Source organism: Micromys minutus (genome assembly GCF_963924665.1).
Source record: "Micromys minutus genome assembly, chromosome: 24".
Lineage (NCBI taxonomy): Eukaryota > Metazoa > Chordata > Mammalia > Rodentia > Muridae > Micromys > Micromys minutus.
Window position 1 is genome coordinate 28,069,966 of NC_137959.1, and position 15,574 is coordinate 28,085,539.

The 15,574-nt window shown below is 44.1% G+C and overlaps 1 protein-coding gene across 1 annotated transcript; it reads left to right on the top strand.

The window, feature by feature from the left end:
- Nucleotides 1-8,778: 8,778 nt before the first annotated feature.
- On the top strand, nucleotides 8,779-15,258 carry LOC308436526 (acylcarnitine hydrolase-like; the record flags this gene model as incomplete). The annotated part of the gene is made up of 12 exons (XM_080937468.1): nucleotides 8,779-8,851; nucleotides 9,691-9,901; nucleotides 10,904-11,042; nucleotides 11,698-11,831; nucleotides 11,912-12,173; nucleotides 12,921-13,019; nucleotides 13,283-13,423; nucleotides 13,555-13,635; nucleotides 13,870-14,014; nucleotides 14,375-14,512; nucleotides 14,884-14,956; nucleotides 15,072-15,258. 12 exons carry the CDS (start codon nucleotides 8,779-8,781, stop codon nucleotides 15,256-15,258), a joined length of 1,683 nt encoding a protein of 560 aa, XP_080793594.1.
- Between the last annotated feature and the right edge of the window lie 316 nt (nucleotides 15,259-15,574).

Genomic DNA, 15,574 nt, shown 5'->3' on the forward strand with positions numbered 1-15,574 from the left:
AGTGGATGATTTTGTCTTGTTTCTGATTTTCCTGGAGTTGCATTCAGTTTCTCTCAACTTAAATAAAGTTGGTTTTGCCTATGGCCTTGATGTAAAATGCCTTTATTATGTTGAGGTATATCCATAATCTCTACAGGACCTTTATCATGAAACGGTGCTGAGTTTTGTCAAAGGCCTTTTCTGCAATGAGATGAATGTGTGTGTGTGTGTGTGTGTGTGTGTGTGTGTGTGTGTGTGTGTGTGTGTGTTTCCTTTCAGTTTGTTTATATGGTAGATTACATTAATCAGCTTACCTATGCTGAGCCATCCCTGAATTGTTGGAATAGAACCTACTTGATCATCAAGAGGATGATCTTTTGATGCGTTCTTGGTTTCAGATGGCAATTACTTGATTATTCTTTATAAGGAAAATTGTGGTTTGGGTACCAGAGTAACTGGCTTCATAAAAGAATGGGGCAATGTTCCTTTTGTTTCTATTTTGTAGAATAATCTAAAGGTATTTACATTGGTTTTTCTTTGAAATTTTGGTAGAACGAACGGATGAAGGGAATCTGCCACAGGTACTTTGATGCAGAGCTGAGAATGAGACCAGGGGAGGAGATGGATTTGGAGGAGGAGAGGGAGAAGTCAGCATACCTGCTTCTCTGGTTAGATTGTGTCTGTGTTCTCTCTCTCTCTCTCTCTCATGGAAGGACCTCGGAATGATGGTGCAGATGGGTGCAGAGCACATGGGACCTCCCTCCAAGCCACAGTCCACAGCAGTAGGGACTGGGGACACTGAATCTGCAGAGTTCTTTACTGGTAGGAGGAAGCGGGTGAAGACATGGCTGCCCCACGCCACTGGGGGCACTTCAAATCGCTGAAAAGGAAAGGCTTCTGTTCTGAGCTTGGGTGCACTAGACTTGGGGGTTGGATATCCCCGAAGTCTGAGGTTGCTTACTGTACCACCTCATCCAGGAATTAGGACTGAGATGTTTCAGACTCTTTACCATATACTCTGTGTGTCCTGGCAGGGTTCTCTGGGATTCCAATACACGGGGCCTGAAAATGTTGGTCAGGTAAATATAAATGTCTCTAAGTTTGATCTCAGTAGGAGCTTGCCATTAGTGTACCTATAGAATAACAGAGAGACAAGTAGGAGATGGGCACTTAAGGAGAACCACACAGAAAATACGATTTAAACGATATCCCAGATCAAATGAACTTAACAGGTACCTACTTACAGTTCCATCCGAAGACTATAGAATACACATGCTTTCCAGCAGCCCCTGGGACTGTCTATAAAATAGTCCATGTATTAGGACATAAGGCAAGTTTTAGCAAATATAGAAACATTGAAATAATTTCTCCTATTTTATTACAAAGCAATAAATCTCCCAACCCACACCAAGAGAGACTATGGCGCACACACGCTCTCACGGAGATTAAGCAACACACTTTTGAATGGTGACTGTGGCATTCAAGAAATCCAAAATGAATGCAAAATTCCAAGAATCAGCTGACAATGAGAAAGGAAACTAGTGAAAAGCAAAAGACAGTATGCAGTATCCCATGGGAGACAGAGTAGCCTTAAGGGGAGGAGGGGCATATCCAGGCCTAATTCCCAGCGTGTAAATTTCACCAACCAGCCCCTTCTCCATCTGTGTTTTCACCATCCCTGGGATCCTCAGCACACAGCAAAATGTCCAATGCAGACAAAGAATCTGCAGTTTCCTGCTTTCATACCTTTACCCGAGCTGGATCAGTGACAAGAAGTAACCATGGTTTGGGGTGAGGTTTGGGGCAAGGGTTACTGGTATTTGGAATGACTCCAGAGTCCATGCTAGGCCTTCTGAAGCTGGTGGGGGTGGGATTGTGCACAATGAGAAAAGAAAAACAGTTTCACTGGGAAGGGGGACAACATTTGAAATGTAAGTAAATAAAATAACCAAGAAAAAAAAGGATAAAAAATATTCAACAATAAACAAACAAACAAATAAATAGAAAAAGCAAAATATATGAGGTGCCCTTGCCAGCTAGTGAGCACTGACTCCTTTTACCTTTGCCTGGCCAGAAAGTTCTCCTGTAAAAATTCCTTGCACTGGGCCACAGAGCTCAGTGTTGAGTGCAAATTCCTACCTGGTAAACCCACAACCACTTTCTGCTGGGAAACACAGTGAACTCATACCCAGGAATTGATCACGGCCCTGGATGACTGTGCTGGCATCCTGATGGCTCTGGCCTATGCGCTGAGCATCTCCTCCTGTGGGTGTGTTCAGTGTGAGAGTCTAAAACAGGCAGATGGGGAAGAGGCCAGACCTGCCAACTACTGCATACTAAGAGAGGGAAGGACACGCAGTGGATCAGGGAGGGAGGGACTTACAGGGATGACAGACAGCAGTGAAGGGAAAACTCCGCCTCCAAAACCCACAGGGAGGCCCCTGAAGCACACACAGAGTCAGTGATGCCCAAGGGCACTCAGCACTGAGGTTCCAGCACAGTGTGAGGGATTCAGATGAGTGCTGGGCCTGGAGTTCAGAAGGATCAAGCAGATGGTCTGAAACAGAGGGGCAGATGGGACATTTCCATTCTCTGTGTGGCTGCTGATACTGAGGACCCTTGGATAACAATGAAACAGTTAACACCTTCCCAATATCTTTGTGTTCTGGTTATTCAACCCCTTGGTCAGAGATTTACCTAGATGCCCCCAAAAGGACTTTAGAAAGTTTCCTGGCTCTGAACATCCAGAACTTTCCAGCTTCATGCCCCACAGCTGAAATGAGAAGCCATTTCCCTCCCAATGTATCTGACCTTGGGCAAAGGTATAGCTTGGTTGCTAGGGCAAAGAGCATGTGGTTCTGCCCTGTCCACATAGTCTTCAGTCCCTTACCAGAAGCTGAGTACCAGGCCCTCGTGTATGTGCACACCTTGATGCCCCGTATACCCAGACATTCTACCGAGAACTCTGGCAAATTCCTACCATGTCTTCCAGTCTGAGCCACTTTGAGGAAGCCATACTTTCCTCAGCCTGTGGCCCTTGCCTGCTGTTTTCCAGATTCTAAGAGGTCACTTGGTCCTATAAGCAAGTCTGCATGGATGCTCCTCTGAACATTCTTGGTTTTGGTACCTGCGTTCTGAACCACAGATGACTATAATAAGGCATAGCAATGTATCTCCTCTTGTGTGGCACCCAGACCTGGCTCATCCATAGGGACATCAAGGTGACAGTGTCTCGCACACAGTCCCCAAGATTCCTTGAGAAGATAAGTATGGACAAGGTCTGGCTCACTTGCCTGTTAATTCAGCACTCGTGATGGGGCAAAGTAAATAAGAGATTCTCCAAGTGACGTCAGGCAGGAATCCAGTCACACCACACAAACCTGAGGATATATGGGATGTGGTAGGGCTCGTAGGCTCAGGAGACACTATCCCTTCCTCCAGAGGTTCATTACCTAGGTGGGTAATAAACACTGAGTAGGAAAGAGACATTTTCTTCAGTGATACGTGTACCGGTAAATTGCCCATTCTCCTGTAAACAAACCTTCACCCAATTAGTTACTGTAATTGAACTTACTGGCCGATTAACAACAATTAAGAAGACAATAAAGTAGAAGAGGGACTAGAGCAGAAAGGAGACAGGGACAAGTGAAAGTCATAGGGGAATTACTATGAACAAAACCTCATTCACATATATGAAAATGTCATAACGAAGCCCACTCTTATATACCGTTAGTATATACTAGTGAGAAACATAGTGAAGAACTCTAACACTGTGAATAACGTTGGCTGTGAAGATTACGTATATCAGGCCACATTGCTTTTGTAGAGGGGATTTTTTTAAAAAGAAAATATTAAGAGAGTGTGCTTCCTGCTGCAGGCCTAAGTATGATCTGATTTACTGCTCTGCCAGGTGTAATACCACAAGGTCTGGGATTCTCATAAAGAAGACTATGAACTTTGTTTACAGTACTTCATCCCTTGTAGATTTATATCCAGTGCACATTAGCAACCACCCATGATCCCATTCACCAACAAAAAAGAGATTTTTTTGTTTTGGTTTTTATTTTGTTTTTTCTTTCTTTCTTTCTTTCTTGGATATATTTTATTTACATTTCAAATGCTATATCCTTTCCCAGTTTCCCCTCCATAAACCCCCTACCTATCCCATTCCCCATACCCCCTTCCCCTGCTTCTATGGGGGTGCCACCCTACCCAGCCACCTCTTTCTGCCTCCCTGCCCTGACATCCCCTACACTAGGGCATCGAGCCTTGGCAAGACCAAGGGCTTCTAAAAGAGTTTTTTTGTTTGTTTTTGTTTTTAACCAACCTGTCTTAATCAGGGTTTCTATTCCTGCACAAACATCATGACCAAGAAGCAAGTTGGGGAGGAAAGGGTTTATTCAGCTTACACTTCCATATCGATGTTCATCACCAAAGGAAGTCAGGACTGGAACTCAAGCAGGTCAGGAAGCAGGAGCTGATGCAGAGGCCATGGAGGGATGTCACTTACTGGCTTGCTTCCCCTGACTTGCTCAGCTTGTTTTCTTATAGAACCCAGGTCTACCAGCCCAGGGATGGCACCACCCACAATGGGCTGGGCCCTCCCCCCTTGATCACTAGTTGAGAAAATGCCTTACAGCTGGATCTCATGGAGGCATTTCCCCAACTGAGGCTTATTTCTCTGTGATAACTCCAGCTTGTGTCAAGTTGATACAAAACCAGCCAGTACACAACCCTTTGAGATGTAACTTACAAAGCCTTTGAAATCAGATGTATGACTCAGGTAACAGGGGGGCACTTTTGAGACACCAACACACATGCTTGAGTGTGTTTTGTCCCTTCATTGGTTAATTTTTTTAACCATTGTGCTAAAAACATGGCAACATCTCTTCTTTATAATTCCAACTCTGAAAAAAGTAGAGTGATAGGGAGAAGAGACTCTGATCTGTTGACCTTCATGAAAACCTCACATAGATCTCCAGGGATGCAGATATCTTGAGCCATCACTCAGCCTGGGTTGGTCTTTGAGTTGTCCTTGCTCTTGTAAGTAATCTTGTCAAGGTCCTGCCTAGAGATTCAGGTACAGAGTTTAGACCAGAAGCTAATGAGTTCTGACAGTTGATGCTCTTTTACTATTCTGGAGGCCAGAACTGATAGCTTCTGGCAATTAACTCTCGTTAATAGCAGTGGGGAATTAAGAAAAGAAACTTAGTTCCTCAGACTCTATACTCTTTAACTCAAGAGCCACTGTTGACCAAGCTAGGGGCTTGGAGTTTGTTAACTCTTCATGAGCCAGAGAGGAAGAAAATGAAAGAGAGAAAGCCAGGTATACACTCACACACACACACACATACACACACACACACACACACACACACACACACACACACACGCACACACACACACACACACACTGGATGAAGCAGAAATGGAATACACTACCAGTTTTGTTTTGTTCTTAGTTTTTATACTCAGATAAAAGTTACCACATAGAAATTATCTGGTAGTACCATTAGAGTGGGATTGATTACATGGTTTTTAAAACACTTTCACATTTCATAAGTTCATGATAAGTTTAAAGCAGTAGTTCGTGTCACAGATTGATAAGGTTTAAGGAATAGCACCAGAATTATTTACATGCCTTTCCATTAAGACTAGTACTTGACTAAACATTCCTTATCTATTTTAGAGCTCCACAAGTTAATTATAAATTTAAAGCAATAGTTTTTATGTCACAAGTTACCAAGGTTTTGTCAAGAGACAAATCATTGACCTTGTGTCTTATTATTTTGGAGCCTTGTATAGATAAACTAGTCAATAATTTATTTTCTGTCCTGGTACCTACAATAAATTGCTCATTCTCAGTTTACAACCTTTATGACAGATATTAGTGACCTCATTCCTAATCTAGAAGGACTGCTTTCCTTAATTATAAATTTGTTACAAGCTATTACTAAGGGTCTGTAATATCAAAGTGCCTAGTGCTTCAATTGCAGTAAACTTGGTCATTTGCAAGAAACCTATGACCAGGCTGTCAAAAGCCTCAGATCTCAAAATGACTAGTGTGTGTTAACTGTGAGAAATACGGTACTTTCTGCAAGAGAAGTGATCAAGCCATTTCTATGGACAGTGGGTTCTCAGAAAGAATGCTTTCTTTCTTGTTTGATTAATTTCTTAGAGTCTGTGGAGCTTATCATGGGCGTAGGTTGATGTTAAGGTGATACGTGATTGGGCAGTGGTGAAGTAGGCAGAGAAAAGGCTAGGAAAACGGAAGAGGAGGGGAGAGAGGAGGAAAAAAGATGCAGGTAGATGTGTATGTTTCTCTCTGAGCATCTCTAGCTTGATGAGGTTGTTATTATTATTTCTAAGCGTTCCTATGGGTCTTTTTTTTATCTCATATAGAAAGGCGTTTATATCTTTGTCGATTGGTTGTAAGCTTATTGTACAGAGGGTTTGTGGATTGAGAATTTAATATATAAACTTGAGTGATAAGTTTGATAACTCCACAGTTACCGGGCTGTGGAGTCATGTTTGTACTGGGCGGTAGAGGAAAGGAACATGCCGGGGTGGTCGTATCCACCTAGGACAGAGACGACAGGGGTGGTGGAGTGAACCATACTAGAGTTTATAGAGGCCACATAAGGCCACCAAGCTAGAGATCCCAGCAGTTCCAGATGGCCACGCAGGAACCGCTAGCCAGAGTTCCAGACTAAAAGAGAGACAGCTGAGAGAAGGCGGTGTGGAGACCGAAAGTGTGTACTTGGCTCCACACTGGAGCAGTGTCCATGGAGTGGGACCACAGGGACTGATAAAAGAATAAGGCATCTTTTAATATTTACTGCAACACATGGGTGTTCTTTTGGCTAACATGCATCATCAGTGAGTATGTACCATTCCTGTTCTTTTGGGTCTGGGTTACTTCACTCAACATGATATTTTCTAGTTTCATCCATTTGCCTGCAAAATTCATGATATCCTTGGTTTTAGTATCAGAATAGCATTCCATGGTGTAAATGAGCCATGTTTTCTGTATCCACTCCTGGTATGAGGGACATCTGGGTTGCTTCCAATTTCTGACTTTACCAATAAAGCTGCTATGATCATAGTGGAGCACATGTTCCTGTGGTATGGTGGAGCCTCTTTTGGGTGTATGTCCTGGAGCATATAGCTGTGTTTTCAGGTACAACTATTTCCAGTTTTTGGATGCTTAAATCCCTCTTAAAAGGGGGAACAAAATAGTCATGGAAGGCAGAGGTAGGGAGGGACAGGAAATGGGGAGTCGTGATCAGGTATGAGGAGAGACATGAGAAAGGCCCAGAGGCCTAGGAGAATGAATGGAAATATGCAGCTGCTGGGGGTAGGAGGAATCTCAATGAAGTCCCAGAGACCTGGGATGGGGAAGTTCCCAGGATTCAATGCAGCTGACCTTATTGGAAATACCCAACAGTGCAGATATGGAACCTGAAGAGACTACCTCTAATAACCAGACAGAATGCCCAGTGGAGGGATGGAGACACCAACCCACCTACAAAACCTTCAATCCCAAATTGCTCCTGTCTAAAAGAAACGCAGGAACATGTAGCTCCAGAGGGGATTCCCCAAAGTCCTAGACAAAAGCCTACCTAAAGATTTCAGAGACCCTGGTGACCACCCTAAGGGATTTTAGATAGTCTGCATTACTGTTTTTCCCCCCAAGGGAAAAATATAAGGGTTAGGGTCAACACCAAAGTGGGCTGATGGGGTCTAGAAAGAGGGCTGGGGGATTGTACCAACACCAAGGAGTATCTGTGGTCACATGTCAGTTGCCCCATCAACATTCTCAGTCCCTTGCTATGGTACAAACCAAAAGTAAGAGAAAGAAAATGACTGCAAACCCTTGTCATAGGAAGTAAGATGTGTGTGTGTGTGTGTGTGTGTGTGTGTGTGTGTGTGTGTGTGTGGTGTCAATGTACCTTGGGTGGAATAGCTCACCTTCCTCCTGTGCATACTTGTGAGCTTCATGATCCACACTGCATAGCCTTCTGCTCCTTAGGCTCCACCCCCCTGTACGCCATGGTGTGCTAGCTGCTATCAACAAGCGTGGATGCTGAGAGGGAAAGTCAGGTGGAAACAACCAAGAGCAAAAGAGACCTCAGGCAGCTGTGAGCAGGACTAGACTAGATCTTCCACAGGCAGCTTCTGTGAGAGAGCTAGTTTAACGGGGGCGGCGGGGGGGGGGCTACTTAAGCCATTTCGGACTGTGAACTTTAAAAGCACCATGATATCAGTGGGTTTTCTTAAAACAAATGTGACCTAAGAGGAAGAGAGTCCTGCAGATCCTAAGAAAATTATAGGGACCAGGGATCCTGGAAGTAGGCTCAGTAAACTGAGTCTTCAAAGCACAGGAGTGTTGAGAATGAATGTCACATTCAAAGCTCCTACACTTGCCTGATTCTCTTGTGACATCTTGACTGTGATCTCACAGAGTACTCTGGCTTCTCCTGTTACAGCTTTCTGGCCAGGTATGGGGACAGGGTTCCTGGTATTCCAGACAAACTCCAGAATTCATGTTGTGCCTTTCCAGGAGACCAGAGAGGGAACAGAAACAGCAAAGGTGACTTTCCCTGCCTCCTGGCCATTGGCTCCTGTCACTTGTGACTAATCAGTTTTCCTACAATGAGAACTCTGACCACAAGTTCCCCACCTAGATCCTTTTTGTCCAAATTCCTGCCTGGGCAAGGTTCACTGTTTATGCTTCCTGTTTTTGAAACTTGGTGATCCTAGCAGCACACACCCGAGACCCAGGCCTGAGAGCTGATCATGTCACGGAACCAACCGCATAGCTGGCTGAATGCTGTGCTCTTTGGGCTGCTGCTTCTTATCCATGTGCAGGGTGAGGCTCACTAACGTGGCAATGGGGAATGCCAGAAGTCAGAGAAGCCAAGATCTGCATGGCAGAGGCTGAGCTTGTGGGAAGGAAGGCATGGGTTGGGGGAGGGAAGTAGGCAACTGATTAAAACCATTGATCAGACATTCTCAAACTGTAGGTCATAGCCATAGGGAAAACTCATATATTGAACGGTATTAGAAATACCCAGCCATAAGGCTGTTTTTATTGCTGCCTCCTAACTTAATGTTGCTCTTGAGTGGCTTCTCAGTTCCTAAGAACAACGGAAATATATATTTTCCAGTGGGCATGAGCCACAGGTTGAGGACTGATACAATAAATAAAAGCATGAGAAACATATGCCCATTAAAACATGTGTCTGAAAAAAGCACACACTTTTGTGGACTCAGTATCATTCAGAGGAGCAGAGCCATCTAAAAGCACTTTATACTGAGGAGACAGTTCAGTAGAAGGAGTTTGGTGAGAGCAGTAGAAAATTCAGGGAAAGTAAGAAGATATTTTTCCCTCCTTGGAGTATGGCTAGGATTGTCACTCCTACTGACATTTTGATACAAATTATAATAATCATAAATTCAAGTGGCAAAATGACTCTGAGTGTGTGGTCTCTTTGACCAGAGAAATGGTGGGTAATGCTTGGAAAATGAAACAGGAAAGGTTCCTGTCCCTGAGTGGCAGGAAAGCTCCCGTACTCAAAACTGAACTGGTGGTGGGGGGGGGGGGGGCTTGATTTCCTTCCTCTCTGCCCTAGTAGGAAGGGGATGGTAATCTTACAATCTCCTGGGGGAAGATTACACAAAACTAATCCTGAGGCATCTCTCCACCAGGTCAGGACTCACCTGAGTCCAGCCCCATCCGAAACACACACACTGGCCAGGTCCAAGGCAAGCTCGTCCAGGTGAAAGACACCAAAGTTGGTGTCCACACATTCCTGGGAATTCCCTTTGCCAAACCACCTGTAGGACCACTGCGCTTTGCACCTCCTGAGAACCCAGAGCCATGGAGTGGTGTGAGAGATGGGACCTCATATCCAGCCATGTAAGTTCTGGACCCAGAGGGTTTCAGGCACTGGGGGAGACTGTGCTCTGAGCTCTGGGCTATGCTGAATGAAGTGTCTCCTCCATCTCAGCTATGCAGCAGTTTTCTCTCTTTGGGGATGAGTGCCCCATATGTTTTTTCCTATTGATATGCTAAGATTGATTACAACAACTGTGCCAGGCTCCCGGGTCAGAGCTTGGCACTCATAGGTATTTTGGAGGGGAAAAAAGATAGTGTTCACAGGTTCCGATTAAGCTCAGTGTTCTCTGCCACAATGGAAAGCATCTCTAGGCATGAGTAAATGTGTCCTATTAGGCATCAGTGCCCCTGGCTCCAGGAGACTGCACTTCAGATACCTGAGGAGTGCAACAGTCACCGATACTTGTTAACCCCACACTGATGGTCACTATGATAACTTATAGGGCCATATGTCATTGACCAGGAAACAAGTATAGTTCCCAGAGAGTCTGTACATGTGATGAAGAACTACTCACTAGCCTTTAGGGCAGCATTGTCTCTGAATCTTCTAAAAGCTGTGAGTCCAACACTCCAGTATGAGGGTCTTAGTTTTACTCTGTTCCTGTAATAGAGTACCAGCAAAAGCAAGTTAGGGGAGAGAGCTGCTATTAGAGACTCCAGAATATAATCCATCTTTTGAGTAAACACAGCGAAACCAAACAGCAGGAATTGCTCACATTAAAACCATGCCTAGGAACAGAGACTAGGAAAATGTGTGTATGCTTGCTAATGCTTAGCCTGCTTTTCTTATATCATTCCATAAACATCACTACAGACAGCCAATCACTTCCATGGAGACACCTATTAGTCTCTCTATCCCAGTCTCAGAAATGAGGACATCGAGGCCCTAACCTACTGGAGGCCTCCCTAAAACTCTGGTTCCACCTAGCTTTCACAGGGAGGAGCTGAAGATGGCTGAAAAAAATCAGATTTGGTTTTAAGCATCATGCATCTACTGGACTTCTTGATGGCTCTTTTTGTCAGGTGTCTGCAAAATCTTGATATTTTGAATGTGGAGGGCCTGAAGATGAAACTGACCCTGCCGCCTGTCTCTATGTCTGAGGACTGCCTGTATCTCAACATCTATACTCCAACCCATGCTCATGAGGGCTCTAACCTGCCTGTGAGTGTCAGACCATGGTCAGCTATGGGAGAGGGCATTTTGTCAAGACAATTAGAAGAGACAAAAGCAACCTGAGTTCCATCGCCAGTGGAACCTGATGAAAGTCTTAGCTTACATGGGTCAAAAAAGGCCATCTCAGCCAAAAGATGCAGGTAAAACCTGGGTATGAGACACAGAGCACTGGAGCACTGAGTCATCAAAGGCTCCAGCTCTTTGATTAAACCAGAACTCATTCTACAACTTGAGCTCTGCAGAAACACTTGGGGGCTCAAGACCTCAATATTGAGGTGACCTAAACTTATACTTTTGGATTATCTCTTATTAAAATGAGAGCTGATGATTATTTTCAATCTTCAACCTGGAGAGATATCTATGGAGATACCCCTCTTTGTACCACTGTGAAGAGTCTGAGTAATGATGAGATTATTCTATATAGAGAGGCATTAATTCAAAGTACAACAAATAGTCAGGATCAGAACTAGAAGAACAATGAGCAGCTACTAGATGTTCTTGGTAGTGGCCAGAGCCCTGAAGTCCTGAGAATTTTTACATATGTCTGAATCTGCACAGAGACACAGCAGATGATGTTCTAGTAAACATACCAGAGAGCTTGGACAGGCTAGGTGATTCTTGGTATCTCTCTTGACTTCTCCAGGTGATGGTGTGGATCCACGGTGGTGGACTAGCTACAGGCATGGCTTCCATGTATGATGGATCCATATTGACAGCCATTGAGGACTTGGTGATTGTTACTATCCAGTATCGTCTGGGTGTTCCGGGCTTTTTCAGGTAAGGCCATTCATTACTGGGCAATGGGAGCTGACCAGAATCCAGACACCCCTTTGATCTACATCCATTTTACTTCTCAGTACTGGAGACCAGCACGCCAGAGGCAACTGGGGATACCTGGACCAAGTGGCTGCCCTACGCTGGGTCCAGCAGAATATTGCCCATTTTGGTGGCAACCCCGACTGTGTCACTATTTTTGGCGAGTCTGCAGGTGGCACAAGTGTGTCTTCACTTGTGGTGTCCCCCATGTCCCGGGGGCTCTTCCATGGTGCCATCATGGAGAGTGGAGTGGCCCTGCTGCCCTACCTTATCACTAACAACTTATCTGAGATGGTCTCTACTGTAAGTGTTCTCAGCCCTGATGCCTCAACCTTTATATTCTAGTACTGTGGTGCTATATTTAGTGGCAAAAGCAAGGGGCATGGGAAATAACTTTTTTCCAATAACTTCTGAGAAACTCAGGGGATAACATCTGCTCACCTCTACTTCATACTGGCTAAGTATTTTGTCAGACAAGCAAACTGCTCCTTGCAGCTTTTATTACTGGTAAAAATAAGTATGCATGTGCTTGGGAGTTGTTTCATTGGGTTTTAAAATTGCTTGGGATATAAGTCTGAAGCCATAAAGTCAAACCATGAGAACACACAAAGGGCTATAGACAGGAACATGCATCTATAATTCTCATGTTACTCTGGTCAGGTAAGAGGTAGATAAAAGAGAATTCCAGAATGTTCACAGACCAGATGGGGTTCTAAGAAGAAAAGAAAATCTCTGTCAAATGGAGAGGGGGGCAATAAAGACTTAAAAATTTTCCTCTAACCTTAATATACAAACCTTAAACAATTATAGTTTCCCTCATATATTGGATACAAATAGATAGGTGGAGAAAACAGAATTACCCTAAACAAAAAGAGCAGATATGCAAACAGGAAGAGTACTACTTGCTTTCTGTCGCTTTTGAGCAATAAGGACAATTGGAACAATATGTATTTATTCCAATACACACAGCACACACTATAGTGTGGGAATTAGGTACAACAGCATCAACATGGAATTGAGAATTCTTCCCCATGCTTGTCCCCTTCACAGACAGTGGCCCAGCTCTCTGGATGTGAAGCCATGGACTCAGAGACCCTGGTGCGCTGTCTGAGAGCCAAGAGTGAAGCAGAGATTCTGGCTATTAACAAGGTTGGGAGAATCGTGTGTCTGGGAGAACCTGGTCTACATAATGTAGGATTGTGAACCAAACACACCATATTTATTCCTTTGTGTTCTTTCAGTTCTGTATGCAAAATGAATATCAAGATAGACTACTCTAAGTGCAGATGCTCACCCAGGGTGAGCATATCACCCTGAAACTAGTGAGGGAGAAGAAAATGGTGAAGGTGACTCCATGTTCATTAGAATACTTAATTCATTAACCTTCAGTATTGACCTCTAATGCAACACAGGTTGTCCAGATGATCCCTGCTGTGGTGGATGGAGCATTCCTGCCCAGGCATCCCAAAGAGTTGTTGGCATCTGAGAATTTTCACCCTGTTCCCAGCATCATTGGTGTCAACAATGATGAGTATGGATGGTCCATTCCTATGGTGAGGCACAGTTCCAATCCTGTGGGAGCCTGGAAACTCATATTGCTAAGCAGATGTATTGATGGAAATGAAATACATCTTTAATCCAAGTCCATCAGACCCCACAGTTAAGACTGTCTGCTTTCTCCCAGGTCATGGGCACTGCTCAGACAATAAAGGAAATAACCAAAGAGAACCTGAAGGCTGTTCTTAAGAAGACCACAGCAGAAATGGTGAAATACTTTTCATTCTGTCCTAAGAGTCATATTCTTTATATTTTCTCTGACAGCATCCCTATTAATAAAACTCAGTATATATGTATGATTTGGTACAGGGGTTACCTCAGATCCTGAACCTTTTTTCCTATAGCCTATATCATCCCAGGTCCGATTCTCCCAACACCAAAGGTGACTGCCTACCTAGCCTACAATGTGTCAACTTCAATGTTCCTGATCTCTTTGGTATAGATGTTGCCTCCTGAGTGCAGTGATCTGTTGATGGAAGAGTACATGGGGGACATTGAGGACCCCCAGGCCCTCCAAGAACAGTTCACAGAGATGATGGAAGACTTCATGTTTGTGATCCCTGCACTCCAAGTAGCACACTTTCAACGTGAGTACCTCTGTGTCAAGGCTTATGGAAGCAGCTCAGAGATGGGGATCGAGGGTAAGCACTGTGGAGCAGTGTGGTATCCAGATCTCCTCATGTCTAGTTTAAGAAAGTGAAATCTGGGTACAGAGGAGAAAGTGGGCTGCTGATACTCTACTGACCTAACAAAACCACTCAGCTGGGAAGACCATGGGCACTGGTTAGTCAGGGGCTTTTCTATAGCTAATGCTCTAGCCCAGAGCCCACTCTCTCATTTAATTTCTAAGATTCTAGGTAAATTTTTATTAAGTTATCTTGTTATCAAATATGTATCAGAAAAAATTCAGGTGAGGACCACTATGTTATTCTTTGTCCCACCTTCAGGTTCCCATGGCCCTGTCTACTTCTATGAGTTCCAACATCAGATCACCTCTCTCAAAGATATCAGGCCATCCCACGTGAAGGCTGACCATGCTGATGAGGTTCCTTTTGTTTTTGGGTACTTCTTTTGGGACATGAAATGTGAGTGTTTCTCTTTCTTTCTTTTCTTAAACCGAATGATGTCCCAGATGACTTCCTGGAGACTCCTGAGTTCTCAATCCATTTGAATAAACCTAGGTTCTGGGCACAGAGAAAATCAAATATGTACCATATTATATTCCAAAAATCTTGCCCAGTTGAGAAACTTCCCACTTTCCAGTCTAGCCTGTGATGGAGGAGCTGAGCTCTCATCAGGTCAGGAAGTAACTTAGAAACTGACATGGATCTTAGATCCTGGATAATGCAGAAAGGAGGTAACAAAGTCAATAGTTTGGGATCAGACAACAGCTGGGATTATGCATGTGAAGAATTAATTGGCAGTTGCATAAACTTTGTCTTTTTCATGACTCCAGTTGACTTTACTGAGGAGGAGAAGCTGCTGAGCAGGAGGATAATGAAGTACTGGGCCAACTTTGCACGGAACGGGTGAGAACACCCCTTAACCAGTGCTCTAATTGTTCCACTGCCCTGACCCAAAACACAGGACAAGGCTTTGGATGAATGTCACCTCACTGTTCTTTGCTGGCTGTCATATCCACAGGAACCCCAACAGCGAGGGTCTACCCTACTGGCCTGTGTTTGACCGTGATGAGCAGTATCTGCAGCTGGACACGCAGACTGCTGTGGGCCGAGCCCTGAAGGCCAGAAGGCTGCAGTTCTGGACCAAGACTCTGCCCCAGAAGATCCAGGACTTAAAGGGTTCTCAGGACAAGCACACAGAACTGTAATGTCCTGTGTCAGAAATGGTGTTTGGTGTTTAAAGTTGATAGTGTTACAAAGTTCATTTATTTATTTTTGTTTGTTCCAACACTTACATAAGCATTTGTAACCTCCGTCTTTGAGCTTTCATGTATGAAAAACACTATGTACATTAGTCATTATCATTCTACCCAAACTTTTATTAAATTCAATAAATTTTCAAATAATACTGTGCATGTGTGAGCCCCAAAGTTTCTCCATCTTCTTTAATGGAGACCAGGCTCCTCCTTCCTTCCCTCTTTCCTTCCTTCCATTATCTTCTCTCTATCTTTACTTTCCTCTTCT